This window comes from Ambystoma mexicanum, chromosome 3p (assembly GCF_040938575.1).
Source record: "Ambystoma mexicanum isolate Mex_15411 chromosome 3p, UKY_AmexF1_1, whole genome shotgun sequence".
NCBI lineage: Eukaryota > Metazoa > Chordata > Amphibia > Caudata > Ambystomatidae > Ambystoma > Ambystoma mexicanum.
Genome location: NC_090925.1, coordinates 1,132,059,488 through 1,132,077,209, shown reverse-complemented (window position 1 = coordinate 1,132,077,209; position 17,722 = coordinate 1,132,059,488). Strand labels below are relative to the sequence as shown.

Sequence of the window (17,722 nt, the reverse complement as noted above, 5' to 3'; positions counted from 1 at the left end):
TTTCTGTACCTTGTCCTGCGGGAGCCTGCACTCGCCCTTTACTGAATCAATCTCAATCCCTAGAAATGTCAACGTAGTGGCTGGCCCCATGGTTTTCCCTGGCGCCAAAGGAACCCCCAACTGCCTCATCGTCCCTTGAAATTCCTCCATCAGGGCCCTGCATTCCCCTGTCCCCTTTCTCCCAATGAAGAGGAAATCATCCAGGTAATGCAAAATTCCCCCCTCCTTCGCTTTTTCCCTTACCGTAAATTCCAGGAAGGAGCTGAACGCCTCAAAATAAGCGCATGAGATAGCGCAACCCATAGGCAGGCACCTGTCGTAAAAGTAGTCGCTGCCCACCTTGAAACCTAGCAAATGGTAACTGTCTTTGTGGATTGGTAGCAATCGAAACGCAGACTCTATGTCCGCTTTTCCCAACAGCGCCCCCTCCCCTGCAGTTTTCACCATTTGCACTGCATCCTCCAGGGAGGCATACTGTACCCTGCACAATTCTTCAGGTATGCCGTCATTCACAGACTGACCCTCGGGGAAGGACAGGTGGTGGATCAGGCGGAACTGACCCTCTTCCTTTTTTGGTACCAGCCCTAGTGGGGATACCACCAGGTTTTCCATGGGTGGAGCAGGAAATGGGCCTGCCACTCTTCCTAGCTTCACTTCCTTTTCCACCTTCTTCTCTACCACCTCTGGTTTCTCCAATGCCGACCGTAGGTTGGCCGCCTCATTCCCCCCCTGGCTACCTGCCCCCGGGATCTGGAAACCCCACCTAAACCCTTGCCTCCACCTTATTGTGATATATATTCAGAAAAGGAGTCATGGCAAGGAGGTTAACTGGCGTGGGTAAATTCCCTTTAATCACAATTTCGTTATTTACAGTTTCCCCTACATTGCATTACTTTGCAGGTACATTAATCACCACTTGGTTTCTCTTTAGGTTTGCTACTGTCCTTGTGTTTTGCCTCACCTGGGGTGGCTCTGCGGGGACCGGTACTGCCTTCCCTTTGGTGCTTGTACCTGCATGTTTTCCCATATAAACAGTACCCTTCTGCAAATCTCCAGCAGTTCTCTTGCTCCCCCTGGTGGGTTGCTGCCCGATACACCCAGGAGGAGGGCCCGCGAAAGGATCCCCTCCCCCACTGCGTGTACCCCCCTCTGCCCCTCCCCGCCCGGGACCTCTCCCGTTGTGGCTTGTCCTCTGGCTCCCTGGATGGTACCACTTTGTCAATGTATCCCCCGACATCCAATTCGTCCCATGACATTGCTGGCCATATTTGCATCTTTAGCCTGAAACCTCAGTCATACTCCAGCCATCCCTCGCCCCCATATTTCTGATACAAGTCATGCACATACTGCTCATAAGCTATCATTGCTAGCGCATCTTGTGGTTATCTTTCCAACATCACTGACATATACATCCTATATGCCTTGAGCCAATTGTTAATGGAGTGTTCCACCTTGGTGCTCTCCCTGTCTCTCTTTTCCTTCTCCTTCTCGGACAGCTCTTTCAGTCCTCCCCCCATGGGCACAATACCTAACAAGTCGAAGATGTCAATAAATTCCTTCGTCCACAACCTCTCCTTGACTGCCCATGGAACATGCCACACCAATGAATTCACTGTTGCCCGCATTGGCGCAAACCCTGGCATTGGTCTTCCATACTGGGTTGCCTGGCCCCAGACTCCCCCTGGTCCCCCCTGGTCGGGCCTGCTGTTGGAGGCTGTGCTGCGCTCTGGACCACTGACAAGACCACCCCTGGCCCCATCCCCCATCCATTTTGTCCCGCTTGCGCACTTGGTGGGACCACTGTTACCGGTGGTTGAGCCAGCCCCATGATGCTAGGTGCCCCCGGCCCTTGACTCCACCATTCCTGTCCCCCTGGCGCCCCTGCTGCGGCCGCCATCTGGGGCTGATGACTGCCCCCCCCAGGTGGACCCACGCAAGGCAGACCGACTGATTGAAATCCCCCCGGTGGGATCCCGCCCCTCTGTGGCAACTGACTTATTCCCCCTACTTGAGACCATACCTGACTCCCATTTCCGCCCCAAGGCCCCCCACTTCCCTGGGCTGCCCAGTGCTGAGTTGGCGCTCCCATCGTATTCACCAACCCCTCCATCCTACTGGTATTAGAAATTACATTTGGCATTTGCCCATTTTTCCCCCATGCTTGCATGCATTCCATCACCATACCTTTCATCATCTCCAGGGATGTGGTTCCTTCCCCAGCTACATCCACCGCTCTGGTCGCAGGAGTGCTGGGTGGGCTCACACAGTTCCCTGGAGCCTCAGCAGGTGTGGGAGCCGTTAAGGCCTCATCCCCCTGCGCCCTCCCCTTCTGTCGAGGCCTCTTGGTGCCGTCGGCCCACTCCTGGTTCGCTTTGGCCTTCGCCGTCAATGTCCTCTTTCTTTTTGTCGGTTGCACCTCCTCGTCCTCTTCTATGCCGTGGATTTCTACTTCCACCACCGTTGGTTCACTGGTGCTATCCTGAAACAAAAGTGGTGAGCCTTCTACCATCTGGCTGTGTCCTCTCCTTTCCTGGCCTGGTTGGGCCACCATTGTTGTCATCCAATCTGGCCCATGGGTAGCTGCTGCCACCCTGGCCATCTCTAGAAAGGCTGCCAGATCCATTGCTTTTGTGGGTACTGCCGGGCCAACTGTCCTCTTCCTTTCCTCCTTTAGGAAGCTTGTTGCTGTTCCCCGTTTCTCCTGTCTCCCTGCAGGCTTTTGTGCCTCCTTCTAAACTTCTTGCCCTCCTTGTTGGCAGTTTGCCTGCCTCCGTCCCTTCCTGCGTGCTTGGGTGTCCTAGGTGGTGTGGGGCTCAGCGCGAGCGTTCCTGCCCCCTCTGGTCTCTGCAGCGTTGCCTGCCGCGACCTTGTGCGTCCGCTTGCCCTGGCCGCCCACGCTTTAGGCAGGCCGTAGCCTCCCCACGATGCAACGCCGGCACCTGCCCGCCGTCGCTCGCCAGGCCGTCCTTGCCCTTCGCCGTGCCGCGGTGTCGGATGCGTGCGCAGGCGTCGCCGGGGACAGAAACAGCCCGCACGCCGCTGCCCGCTTGGACTGGCAGTTGCCTCTGGCGGGTGTACGTCCCCGACCGCGTATCCGGGCTTCAGGGAATAAGGTAAGTCCGCCCGATGTCGCCCTTTATCAATGTCTGTGTCCCTCAGCGGGGCCGCGGCTCACCCAAGTGCGCAGGTGTCAGCGTCTGCCTGCTCCCCTCCGCTTTCGCAGGCGCTGGTCCTGTTCCTCTGCGCTGGACCGCAGCTACCGGCGTACCTGCTGCTCCTGCGCCCGCCGGTTCACCTTTCGGCGGCTTCCTGGTCTCCGCCTCTGGCCCCTTCCTTCTTCCGGCTTCTTTCTCCTCCGTCAGCTGGGACGCTCCGAGTCGCCGTTCCTGTCCTTCCTTGCTTGTCGCCGCTCGAGACGCTTCACGCTGGATGGGAAGTACTCCCGGACAGTACTTCGTCCCGCCAGCCGAAGTATCCGTGACAACAACCGAAATCCTCCACAAACGAAACAAAATCCTTCTTCACGGCGAGTCAGCAGGGTCCCACTGCCAGAGCGAGATGTTCTGCAGTCGGACCCTTGCTGCTTATAAGGCGGCTCGCCCCGCCCACTTCCTTTGTTCAGCCCTTTGCAGGCTTTTGGGTTGTTTTGGCGCCTTGGCGCCGTTCCGTCCCCTGCCCTCCCCTTTCTCCGGGGGAGGTAACAAGTTGCAGGGGCCATGACCCTGCAGCGGTTAAAATGCTGCCTCCTCCATTTATTTTTTGGTTTTCCGTCGTCAGCGACAATAGCTGTGTCCCAGATCTGTATAGCTGTGGGACACAACTATATATTTGGTTATTTCACTTGTCACAGTAGTTCATGTTTATTTTACGCTAAAACAGTTGCTTTGCTGTGGCCTGACTGAGGGAAAGCGTGGTCCTATTGGAATCAAGAGATTGATCATGTCTGTCCTAATTGTATCTGCCATTTTTAATAATATGACCTGCAACGCAGACACTGTTTTTGATCTCATTCTTCCCCAGAAGTATATCCTTTTAGTAAACTTTCTGCCATTCTCCAGTCAGAGGCTTAATTTTTTCATAAGTGTGTTTTTTAATGGCAGTCCTTTTCGGTATGCAGACATTGATGTCTTCCTGATTTAGTCTGTATGCCTGTCCTTCTTTATGTGTGTTCTCTTGTGTGCCAAAGGGGTGTGTTTTCAACTCTTTGCGTGAGACTGATTTACACATGGTTTCCCCTTTTCTGAAACTGGAGAGTGAAACATGGAAAGTTGCCCAGTGGAGCAGTAAGAGTTGCTGGTAAATGTTTCCCTGCGTCCCTGCCCCAGCCCTTCCTCCTCAGGAGCATCTCGGGATCGAAGGCTGCGAGGCGCTCACCCTCCATCCTTAATTCAAGTTAGGAAGGCCGATACACTCGCTACAACCTACTTTAGCAAAAACACCTCTTAACTTAGTGCATCACACGCTGCCATCACCACAGAACAACAAACCAGCAGCTTGCAGGCTGAGAGAGGAACAAAGAGAAGTTTGAGGAAAGACCAGGAGGAGGGCCTTGCCACTGTCAATAGAGCACAAAGCAATGGACTGCATGACGTTACGTGAGGCGGAAGGAAGGATTTTACATGACGAAGGAGTTCTAAATGGGAGATGTCGGCTTTGATTTTATTTTATTTTATTTATAAAGCGCAAAAAAACAGTCCCACGGGCAACCGGGCGCATACTCTTAAACATGTTACAAAAAGCAGTAGTTACAGAAGTTACAAAAATATACAGCATATATACATGTACATACTCTTAAACATGTTACAAAAAGTAGTAGTTACAGTGAGTTACAAAAATATACAGCTTATATACATGTCCCGAAGGGTACCATTAACAGCGTATAATACAGGGACAGAGCAGAGAGAAAATGTATATTCAGTCCTGTACCCCACATGGAGTCTGGACTGTGTCAAGGTCTCATGAGTCTTGGGAGAGCAGCCATGTTTTAGCATTGTTCTTGAAGGAGTGGAATGATGGTTCAATTCTGATAGGTGTGGGCAAGGTGTTCCAGAGTTTGGAGGCCAGGACGGGGAAGCTCACCCCACCAGCTTTTTGGAGTTTGCATCTAGGCATGATGAGGCTGTGAGTTTGGACTGCTCTGGTAGGTCGAGTGGAGGTGTGTCGTGAGAAGCGAGCGGACAGGTAAGGTGGGGCGTTGTTGCTCAGACATTTGTGAGTCAAAACTAGGGTTTTCAGGGCAATTCTCTGTCTTACCGGGTGCCAGCGTAAGTCCGATCTGACGGAGGAGATATGAGAGCGTCTCGGGATATTTAAGGCTGCCCTTAAGGCATTATTTTGTACAGTTTGCAATTTATTAAGGTTAGACTGACTGGTCCCTAGGTAGAGAGTACTACAGTAATCAATTTTGGCCATAACAAGAGTTCTGGCGAGTGTGATACAGTTAGTGGAATTTAGGAAGGGTCTACAGGCAGCGATAAGTTTGCAGGTATAGGCCGAAGCTGACCTAACTGCATTTATTTGTCTGTTCAGAGAAAGCGAGGATTCAAGATAGACCCCTAGCGTTTTAGTATCTTTGGAGACTTTAATGTCATTGCCGTCAATAATGAAGGACTTGTAGGTTTGGTCTAGTTTGTTGAGCCGATGATTTGACCCTAAAAGTAAGAGCTCAGTCTTATCATCGTTAAGGCAAAGTTCGTGCTGTGCCATCCAGGCCTGGATGACCGAGTAAACATCGCTAAGGGCTTTGGTGTCAGCTGTGTAGTCTCCTGTGATAGGGATGAGTATCTGGGTGTCGTCCGCGTAGTTAGTGTAGGAGACACCCAGATAGTCAAGCACATCGAAGAGGGGCTTGGTGAATACGTTATACAACGTAGCGGATACACACGAGCCTTGGGGAATGCCACAGTGAATAGGGGAGGATCCGCTGATGCCAGCGGTGAGAAGACCCTCATGGATCTATTGCTCAGGAATGAGTGGATCCAGGCATTGGCAGAGTCGGAGAAGTGGGCTGCGGATTTGAGATGCTTGCAGATTATTTGGTGGTTGTCCAGATCAAAAGCCGCGGAGAGATCGAGGAGAAGGAGAAGAGCTAGCTTCCCATTGTCCTTCAGTGACTCCATCTGAATTTTCAAGTCGATCAGAGCTGACTCCGTGCCATGTTTAGGGTGGAACCCTGATTGTCTTAAGCCCAGGAGATTGTTTAGTTCAAGGTAATCCTGAATCTGCAGGTAGGCTGCGCGGTCCAGGATCTTGAGCAGGAATGGGACTGCAGTGATAGGTCTGAAGTTAGTTGGGATATTAGGGTCAAGGGAGGGTTTTTTGAGGAGTGGGATAACCCATGCATCATTTAGGTTGTCGGGGACAATACCCATCTTGAAAGAAGCATTTATGAATGCTGTTATGAACGGGGCTAGCTCATGAGATGCTTCCTTGATAATAGGTGCTGGGCAGGGGTCACCTTGGCAATTGGAAGGTTTTAAATTGTTTATGATGTTTTCTACTTCGAGAGTAGTGAGTGGGGAGAAGGAGAAAGTTTTATGCGGATAGGTTAAATGTGTATTAAGTGTAGATGTGGTCGGTGGTTGGTCAAGCTGTAGGGATTTCTGTTGACCGCTGTGGTCAATATCCTGGGTATTGTCAGCTTATTAGTGGGCAGATACACTGTGACCCACAAGAAGATATCCCAGTGGCTCCACATACATGCTGAAAAGTGTGGGTGAGAGGAAGGAATGCTGAAGGAAAAAAGGGACAACTCGATCTTCCCAAACTGGAACCGACCAGTCATGAAACAGCGTATCCAGTGCAGCATGAGGCCTTCACCACAATTGCGGCATTTGATTATTAAATGCAGAATCCCTGGGTTAAGTGCCTCAAATCCAGGTAGGAGAATCAATAGTAAAAGGAGACTGGTACCCCCAGCAGGGTGTACTCAGGTCATCGTCCACAACCAAAGTGGGATATATTTTTAGATAGATGATGTTTAAGTTCAGAGTCCACAGTCACTTTTAAGATCTTTCACAGCAATGGTACGGTGACAATAGGTTGAAAGATGTTGAGATCTGAACTATCCTGGTTGGTCTGTTTCAGAAGAAGTCAGATTTGGCCAGATTGAAGGGATTAGAGAAACCTACCCTAGGAGAGTAAAGCATTTATGGTGAATGTGAATCAGAAAAGTGGGTTAGCCACAAGGTCTATGATGAGCTGTGGAGGATGAACGTTGGGGGTATAACTTATGGGTGAATAGAGGCAAGCATTTCCTGAAGTGTATGTCTAGGTCTAGAATACGTACAGAGCAACAAAATAGGTTTCTTAGCACTAAGCAATACAGTCAACTATGGGGGGGGCAGAAAACATTGAAATGAACATTTTGCTTAACAGGCAGCATATGTAAAGGGATCAGAAGTGGGGTAATGTCAGAACTATACGCAGAATTACTAATCATTCAAAATTAGCAGAATCTCTTGGATGCCAGAGGTCAAGATCGTGGGAATTCCCGTAATTCAGGGAAAACCTTATGAAATCCATAAAAGCAGAGCTCCAAAGGTATGAGGGTCAACAAGGGTATTGGTCTGAGAATTCACAGATAGAAAAGGAAAAATGGGCGTCCAGTATTGTATGGGGGATGAGGGATACTTCCGCCTGCCAACTCCCCCGTTCTTTACTGAGGAAACAATGGGAGGGCTGGGATATCACCTCCCACAATCATAACTTCGTTTTGCATCAGGTTAATTCAATCTGAAAAAGCAATCGGATACAATTGGCGTGAGAAGGTGTTTCACCCAGCCCTTGATCCAAGTGGACAAGGAGCCGAGTGTCATCAGCGTATGCGTAGAAAGCGAATTCCAAAAATTCAATCAGCTGCAATAAAAGACAAACATAAAGACTAAGAAAGAACGCGAGAGCGATAGGACTCCTCAAGGTGCCTCAAGGCGGAATTAAAACATAGATAGAAAAACTGTTTGTGCCATGTAAGACAGCAAAGAAGAAAAACAAGTCAGAACCACGCGGTACAAAAACCTTTAACATAACATAACATATTACACATGCCAGAAGCAGAAAGTCTATTAAGACACGATGGTCGACATTGTCAAAAGTGTCCAACAGATCAAACATGACAGGGCCATGGCACCATAGACATCAACATCTGTCTGAGATCAACAGCTGTCTCCTAAAATTATTCTGGGCCCTATCTAGATGGAAACCAGCTCATAAAGGATTGCCATACTTCTTAGTTCCTCTAAATGCCTCAAGCATTTTTGGATGGAAAGAATGCAGAGAGATCAGGATAGATAAAGAAGGAACAGCAAAAAAGCTTGAGAAAAAGGCATATTGCGCTGGGGACTTCATTCACAACACTGATGGGACAGGCATCTACAGGAGAAGTTGAGGTACAGTGATCAATGGAAAGGCAGAACTCAATAAATAAGCTTTCAAAATTGCTCTGAAACAGTGTGACACATGGCATAGAATCAGTGTTTGGCAGACATAACTTCATGGCACTACCTGGCCCTAAGATGGCAACTGCTGGAAAATGGTGCTATTAGTTTGGTGTTAACACGCGATCCGGTGGGGGCCAAGTTAAAGGTCCCAGCGGAGCGAGGGCCTTTAAAGAGGGTCCCTGGGCTGATAAAATCTGATCCGGCGGGCTGGATCGGGTATTTAGGCCATTAGCACCACGGGTTACCAAAGCAGTAGCTCAGGGTGCTAAAAGAAAAGCATTTTCACTCATTGAATGGGTGGCCGCCCACGTCCCATTCAATGAATGACAATACTGATCCAAAATGGCCACCATGGTTATAGAAGGCGTGGCTCCATACGGAGCCCCTCTTCTATTACCATGGTGCCGGAAAAAGGAAGCCGCTGCAGTCAGGTAAGTGGGGATGGGGAGAGGGGTTGGGATATTTAAGAAAAAAGATGCAGAAGGGCAGGAGGGTAGATGGCAGCCCACGGTGGAGGAGGTAGCCTACAGGATCAGTGGAACGTGGGCTGAGATTACAGGTTTCAGCATGCGGTCAAGAGTACCTGATTGGCTGCACCCCCACCCTGGGTGCTAACGGGATATATAATAGCAGTGCCTGGCAAATGCCTTATTTTTGACAGGACCTCTCTACAAGGAACAGTTGTAAATCACACGGTCGAAGGCATGCTTAGACATTTTTATTGCACCATTTACACCTGAAATTAAGCCATTAACTCTCAGAAGACTGCTTAGAAACAACACACAGGACACATTTTATTTTTTAATGCTTGATCGAACAAGCTCAAAGGTATCTCAGACGGAGGTGTTTTGGGCAGGGAGAGGCAGCTAGTGGGTGGGAATGTCCTTTTGGATGATCATGGCTTTGGGCAGTTAATGGGTGGGCAAACAACTGAACAACACTCACCAGCTGGGTGTGCCTCCTCACATCTCATCTCGCTCGCGCTGTACTCCAATGCAAATGTGTGGCTTGTAGGTGTGGTTAGGTACCACCTAATAGCCAAAACTAAAAAAGCATTCCCAGAGTTGTAATTGAAATTAGTAGGCATTGGACAATGCAAGAGCAAAAGATCAGAGAACTTCAAATTGAACATGGTTTCCGTTTACTAATTGCTGGAAAGATCAACACAGAATAAGCAGTGATTTGTCTCGGCATGCCTAATTTGTTGTATATAAAGGAAGAGATCTTGCCTGTATTGAGCACAGTCTTCCATAGAACAGCCGTCTCACCAAAGTCTTTCTTGTGCATAAGTGAGATGTTTCTTGGCTGCCAGTGCATATGTAAAGCATTTTGGTCTCAGAGATTGTGAAGGCAGAACTCAAGATGTCATTGGGATCTTGGACTAGAGGAACCTGGAGATGCAACAATTAAGAGCAGATGGTGGCTTGGTGGCAGCCGTGGGGATTAGAATTGTCGAGATTGTGTCTATAAGCAACCAAGAAGCTATTGAAGAGATATTGAGACCTTGCTGGTCTGCTATGAATCATGCAGCCGTCTCATGTGAGGTGGCTTGTTGACGCTCCTTCCTTGTCAATAAGAACACATATATTGCTTGTAAAATCATCAGATGCTAGTCTGCTATAGGCACCCTTCCTGCCCCCCCCTTGTACTAGAAATACCCCAAGAACCAGGTATGCATCCAAAGGACTGCTTTCCCCCAGCTCATTCCTGTTTTCCTAACTAATATTGCCCTCTAAGAAGAATGATATACAGAGCGATGAGCGTCAGATTTGATTCTCATTAGAGTTTGTGTCAAGTTTCTGCTCGTGTTGTTAAACATTTCTATTCACAATGGTTCCTTTTTAGCGTTCAGTGTAAAGGAAAGAGGCAATTCCATATCTCACCAAGATAGACGAAGTATGGCGATATGACGCTTCCCACTCGAGACGACATGGATCCAACGCCGACACCCATGTTCCTCACGACAGTTGGGTAGAGCTCAGCCGTGTACACATAGACCATGGAGAACGCTGCAGTGATGCCAAACTTCCCAACCATTGTCATTGCAATGGAAAGGATGCTAAGCTCTGAAAAAAGGAGAACATCAGAAAGGCATTTTCACATTTTGATAAGCTTAATTTCTATTCAGTAATTATAATAATAATAAAATAATAGTAATAATAACACTAACAATGATGTAATAATAGTGATAGTAAGAATAGGAGTAACAAATTATATTAGTAGTTTTATAATTATAATACAAGTACAAACATAATCAAATGATTTTTTAATGGTATTCTCTTTCTAATATTTGAAACACTAATACAAGGGTAAATGATTTCGTTTTATTTTATTTTACAAGAGAGTACTGACATATTTTGCCTGTAAGAAAAAGACTTGACTGGCAAGTTGTAATAAGTTATTACAAACCTCTGGTGACATTAAAATGGCCTTAGAGTGGCTCCAAATGTTCACGCCCTGTTTCTCCGCAAAAGGGAAGCACTGTTTAGGAAGGGGTTGAGGGGCTAGATGAAAAGCAGATAGAAAGGGAGCAGAGAAGAAAATAGTGAAATGAGGAAAGCAAAAGGGACAGAACATGGGAGGAAGTAAAATCATTCAAAAAAGGGAGACAATTCAGAAGGTTGAAGGAAGGGGATAAAGGGAGAAATAACAGAGAAAAGGTGGATAAAGAAAGGGCAACAAACATGGACCAGGGAAGGAAAATTGAGCATTAATAAGTGCAAAAATAAAATTGCAGAGAAAATAAAAAAAGCAAAGGTGGTAGAAGTCCTAATAGATTAAAGGAAAGTAAAAATGGTGAAAACAGTACAGTGCTAGAAAAAGTCGCACAAGGAGAGTCATTGGTGGAGTTACATTCTGGGCTTCAATCAGTGAGGTTCCGGGGAGGTCCATGGCTCAGGGTAAGGGCGTGTGAGGGTAGAGGTGGGCACTGGGCAGGGATTCTAAAGAGGCAGAAGAGAGAACTGAGTCGAAGTTAAGTCTTGATCCCTGGAGGATGCGAGTTGATAGTGAACACCTGATCCTGCTAAGATGCAACCTGTGGGGTCACAAGCAAAACTATGCCTGAATAGTGGAGAGATGGGAAGAGAGAGGGGAATCCAACATTCTCTCTCTAGAAGGAAATCCATCAGCCTCTTTGCGATTCTGCCCCTTTGCTTCCAAAACGGAGTGAACATTTTCCCATTGGCCTAAGAATTCTTTGTTTTGCCTCAGCATTGCAGTAGAGACAAAACAGCCTTTTCCCATTTTGGAATTGGCCAAACAGTACTTGGACACCATTTTGGACAGGTCATGAGAAATGCCAAATGCATAAACTCAAAGGAATATTCCCCAACTTCCTGTAGTTCCATTCAATTATCCAGAAGCCTGCATTTGCATTCTCTCCACAATACCTATGTTGAAAAACCCCTAATTGATTTGTTTTTTTTTTTAAATATTTTCCAAATCGTGATTATGGAACTGCATTTCACCACCCATGTGAACAGGTCTGACCTAATTTGACTTCTTTGAGCGTCAGTTTCCCAATAAAGTCACGTGAACAATTTTGCTATTGTTCCTCTGCATGAAGTGGATCAGATGTGTGGGAAGATTGTAGGTTTTCCTGACTTACCTGGGGGTACCAGCTGGATAAGAAGCAGGAGGACGCCTCCTAGGAGTAAAGTGCTGCACAAGCAGTACCGCCTGGGAAGTTTGCGCAGCAGCAACCACGCCGCGACATATGCCGGGACTTCGATGGCCGCCATTAGGAAACAGTTTAAATAGGGATCTCCATGCAAGTTGGGGGTGCTGAGCGAGACCCCGAAGTAACCAATGGATATGATCAGCCTGGAAGACACAACGGGCACGTTTTTTCAAAAACATAGATTCAGCGCCAAACACTCTTGCCTGAACAGCACACAGTTTTGAAGACTTGCACTTCCTAAAATTGAACTTGTGGCGCCATTTAGACCGAAACAAAGAAAGCATGAGGGGAAGGGACGCCCCTATGAACTAAAGCAGCCGTTGTGCTTTAATGGCCAGTATTGTTCGCTACTATGGGATTTTGTCAACCTTGGATGGTTCACAGGATGCACCACCCTCCAGGCTCCACCCCTGGGATATTCGTGTAACACACAGATCCGTGAAGTGGATGGATTTGTGAACATACTTTTGTTACAGAACAGTACGAATAACCATCGCTATGTGTTTTATAAAAACAAATGCTTTACAAAGCACATGCATATGTATCATGCACGCATGAAGAGAGGCAAAACAGGTGGACCGCACGCACTGGCCTCACATGACAAAATCACCCACAACACAAGGCTTCTGAGAAATGCTTTGCTCTGTGTAAGGATCGCCTTATTCTTCACAGCTCGGATTTCCTTTGTGTGAAATCACTGGTCTTCATTCGCCCTGATGCAATCGCAGCCATGAGTAGCTATGTCAGTGATGAAGGCCATTGTGATGCTGTCCATCTGCTAGCAGAAACCTGCCTTTTAGATGTGTGGGCACTTTAGAGCAAGTTGTTGTTCTTTAAGCAATACATTGCAGCAATGATACCTTTCTTAGCCTAACGTCCAGTGGTAAAAGTGTATCCCCGCGAGGGGAGCAACGTGCAACTCATGTTTTGAAGGGTTGCAGCCATGCTGTTTAACAGCCAATTGAGTTGAAACAGACTTCAGTTTAACTGTAACTGCTATCGGGTGGAGACGTGCTTTAACTTCACAAAGAACAGTTCTGAAAGGGTGAAAATAGTTGCACAAAGTAGTGGAACTGTTACCAGTAAACATAAAAGAGGTGCAACTCCACTCCCGCTCACTTGAACCAATGCTAACAGAATATTTGTTCCTGATAGGTTTCAGGACCTAATTCCTCCGGCAGCAAGGGTACAACTTAAACAGGATCTACGTTTTTACATATTAGGCAAACATAATTAAAAACATTTAATATGAACAAACACCACAGGCACACAAATTAATTTCACAGAATTTGTGCCGAAATTTACAGGAGTTGTTTCCATCAAAATAATTAGTTAAAGAAACCGATACCATTAGAGATTCTTTTATTTAATTAGATTGATAAATTCGTTCCGAATTTTTATGTGAATATATATATATAGAACAGCCTCTAGTATCTGGGTGCAACCTGTAGTTACAAGTTCAAATCCCAGTCTGGAACCTCTACCCATCACCCCATCAAGGTTGATAAATGGGGTACCACCCTGTGACTTGGGTAATAATAGCCCCCGTGGTTGCCGTGCTGCAAAGCAGGAGAAACCCTGCATGAAATGTTGTACAAAAACAAGACTATTGCATTCCTTGCACCACAGGATCCTGTCCGCATTCAAATCCTGAAAGTGAATATGGTTGAATACGGTTGAAAAAATGAATAAATCTTCAAAAACCTTTCTAGATATCTGACAAAGGGGGGCCACTTACCTTGTGGTATGTAATAGCTCTATGCCAAATCACGTGTGTCCGGTACCCATTGCCATGGCCCTTAATACTATGATTAAGACACATTTCTGCTCCGGGCACAGATTAAGAAAAGGATGGAAGGAACATTCTTGCTAAACTGTTAATCTTAGCCTTCTTTCTGCTTTCATGACAAACATTACGGATTTCAATTCTCAACAAAAGTTTAAATGAATATAAAACAGCTACAAGAAAACTTGTCTGGACCAATACAGATACCTGTATTATATTTTGTAAGGATTTTATATCCAAAGGTGAAATATAGTTGGGCCTTACCCAAATGTGAGTCTTATAATTGGGAAACAAATGCTAGATGATGGAGGGAGTACTTTAAAAATCTTCTATATAAAAGAAATGCTCTTTAGAAATACTGGCTGAAAACCTTGACTTGTCAAAGTCATCTAATACAATGGCTGACTTTGCGCATGCTGTGTCTGTCTACGAGACAGAGAGGAATAGAGAAAGAGAGAGAGGAAGAGAGGGGAGAGAGTGGGAGAGAGAGAAAGAGAGACGTTGACACTCAATTTGTCTCTCCCCCACCCTAACTGAACCAATATTGAAGATTTCTAACAAATATTTCAAAGACTACCAAACACAGTGGCTCAAATGGTAGTGACTCTGGTATCGAGGTACAGCCCACTAATGGGGACAGTTTCTGCATTAACCATGGCTCCTGCCAGGGGAGTTGCTAGGTCTGGAAAAGACCCAGTGCTAAGCTGATGTTGGAACTGTTGGGACTGGGGGCTAGCTAGTCTGTTGGCTGTAGCTCCTGAGATTCTATCCGGGGTTACAACCAAAAGATCAGGGGCTATAGCCCCCTTAGCCCCTCCCCTCCCTAGCAACGACCCTGGCTCCTGCTGAGGCAGCATGAAATCCCCTCTGGTGCATCCTTGCACTGGGGTTGGATCTGCAGATTTGCTTGCTGAATACAAAAGTGATCCCTGCAGGCCAACGACCAAGCACTACAATATCTTCTGGACTTAGCATGGCAGCGGTGTGAGCAGGACTGCTGCACAGGTCTACACACGCCTTGATCAAACCTTACCTGGCTAATGATTAATGGGGCAAAACAAAGGAGGTAATGGCTGGAAGGTTTAGAATTAATCTTAACCTCTGCCATTGCTCTGGGCAACCCACCAGACCATCATTCGTCGCCTGCCAAGCCATTACAAAATGGGAAAGACCATATACAAATCAGGTTCTTTTGCACGACAAAAGGGGCAGGCCAGCCGGAACTGCTAGGTCACAACCCTTCTGCATGAGACCACAAACATCCCCAGACATGTTTTGGGCTCATCGGTGAGGAGTAGCTTTGGTCTCTAGGCACAGCAGGCTTGGGACCCATATCTCAGCATACCCGTCCCACTGGGGGGGACAAAGCAAAACAATAGAGGTGATGGCTAGAAGGTTTATAATTAATCTTATCCGCTGGCATTGCTCTGGGCAACCCCCCAGACCATCGTTCTTCGCCTGTCAAGCCATTACAAAATGGGAAAGACCATATGCAAATCAGGCCGGGTCCCACCCCAAAAGGGGCAGGCCACCCTGAACTGCTAGGTCACATCCCTTCTGCACAAGACCACAAGCATCCCCAAACATGTTTCAGCCTTTTTGTGATGATTAATGGGGAGAATTGTGATTGTGCTCGCGCATTTACATTCCCCCATTGATTTCACTAAAGTGTTTTGTTCCACAGAGACTGCTGCACAGGTGTCCTTCGGCCACTAAGAACATTTCCAACCATTGCTCCAAGTGAAGGCAGAATGGAAATGTGACAGCTGAAAGAAAAACAATCCACTTTTTTGGCATCTGATCTTTATCATTGGGATTACTTTCTGTAATCCCTATGCATGCCAGTTTTGCTGCTGTTTCTTTTTCAATTGATGCACTATTAAAGGGGTAGTTTGGTCAGAAATGTTAGTGGCCCAATCGATCAGGAATGTATTTCTTAGCATTATTCTTATTTCAGCTTAATTCTTAATCTTAATTTATCTCCTTCAGGTGTTCCCTTCCCCTAACTTTTTACACCTTGGGTCTCCCTCTGTCAGGCTCGGACCGTTTCCTGATTTTGAAGACTTTCGAATGTGCATGGCTTTTATTCTTCCGACCTCCGCAGGACCACTTTGACTTTTCAGCTTCCAACTCACACTCGTTTGTTATTTGCCCCAGTTCCTTTCTGGTCTAAAAAGAACACTCTACCCATTGAAAAATGAACACTTAAAAAGAGATTCCTCATTTAAAAGGTAACTATAAACAAGCTAGTATGGCATACAGATTGAGTCAAAAAACAATAGATGGGAATGCTAAAATAAGGACATATTTTTGTCCCCATTTTATATTTTCTAGCAATTATCCATACAGCACACTGAGGTTCCCCTACGTGTTGATCAATGAGTAATCCAACTCACACAGAATAGATGACAGGTGGGTGGACAGCTTCAATATATGAGGTCAATGTATGAGTGACCTATCTGTGGTCGGTTTTTAAATATCTACATTATTATTATTATTATTATTATTATTATTATTATTATTATTATTATTATTATTATTATTATTATTATTCATGTTTGATTGTGGCATTTGCCCGGAGATGATCTCCACAACGGGCAAACCATATATTCCAATACATTGCTTTGAGTCAATGGGCCTCATTACAAGTTTGCCAGTCCAGTAACAACGGTGCTGGTAAGCTGCTAGCACCGTTGTTAGCGGACTGGCAAGCTACGAGTCTGCGAGCGGGTGCCCTTCCTGAAAGGCACCCACTCGCAGGCCTTGACGGATGAACCGGCACCATTGATGAATGGTGCCGGTGCATTCTTCCTTCCCATTCCCATTGAGTTAGATGGGACAAATGGGAATGGGGAGTCATTTTTACCTGCACAAGGCAATGGGGAATTACCGGGTCCGCCTGGGCTGTAATGCCCCGGTAATTCCCCATTACCGGGTGCCGGAAGAAAAATTACTCTGGCGGCAGCCGTGCCGTTTTTGCCAGCACGGCTACCACCAGGGTCATAATGACCCCCAGTTAATCCTGATGACGGCTTGGTGGGCTATACTACCAAATGAACTGATGCAATACCCTCTTCCCCCTGCTTAGCCAGAAACACTTAGGGGGTAATTCATAGAATTTAGCGCAGAAGAAGCACACGCAGGCAGCACAGAGCGGAAGCGTGCGCCAGCATGTGCTAGCTGCGTGCGCCAAAACCCATTTTCACGCACAGCATATTCATGGATAGTTACATCTATAACCAGCTGTGGCGCAGAGTGGGGCAGCGACCCTGCAGCAGCGCCAGTTACACCCCCAACCCCACCCTGTGCGCCAAAAACATCGCACAAATCCCCTACATGGCGCAAAGGACAGTGGACCAGCATACAGCCCCCCAACCATGAAAATGCGCTAAATAAATGCGGAATATGTGTAACCCACTCGCACCATTGAAATCGCGTGTAAAACTCCATGCGCACCCCTGGAATATTCGTACCCCCCTCGTGCCAGCTAAATCGAATGTAAAACTCCACACGCACCCCTAGAATACGCGTACCACCCTCGCACCAGCTAAATCGCGTGTAAAACTCCACGCGCACCCCTTGGAATATGCGTACCCTGCTCACACCAGCGAAATCACGAGTAAAACTCCATGTGCACCCCCGGAATACGCGTACCCCGCTCACGCCAGTCAAATCGTATGTAAAATTCCACGTGCACCCCTGGAATACATGTAGCCCCCTCGCGCCAGCTAAATCGCGTGTAAAACTTCACGTGCACCCCTGGAATACATGACCCCCGCTTGCGCCAGCAAAATCGCATGTAAAACTTCCGGCGCA

At 47.0% G+C, this 17,722-nt stretch overlaps 1 protein-coding gene across 1 annotated transcript in view; it reads right to left on the bottom strand.

Moving 5' to 3' along the window:
* LOC138581303 (solute carrier family 22 member 4-like) overlaps positions 1-17,722 on the bottom strand; it is a 745,421-nt gene that overhangs the window by 57,428 nt on the left and 670,271 nt on the right. The window contains exons 7-8 of the mRNA XM_069652517.1: positions 12,049-12,263; positions 10,322-10,504 (exon numbers count right to left, since the gene is read on the bottom strand). Coding sequence (XP_069508618.1) covers positions 10,322-10,504; positions 12,049-12,263 — 398 coding nt within the window. The remainder of the gene's footprint in view (positions 1-10,321; positions 10,505-12,048; positions 12,264-17,722) is intronic.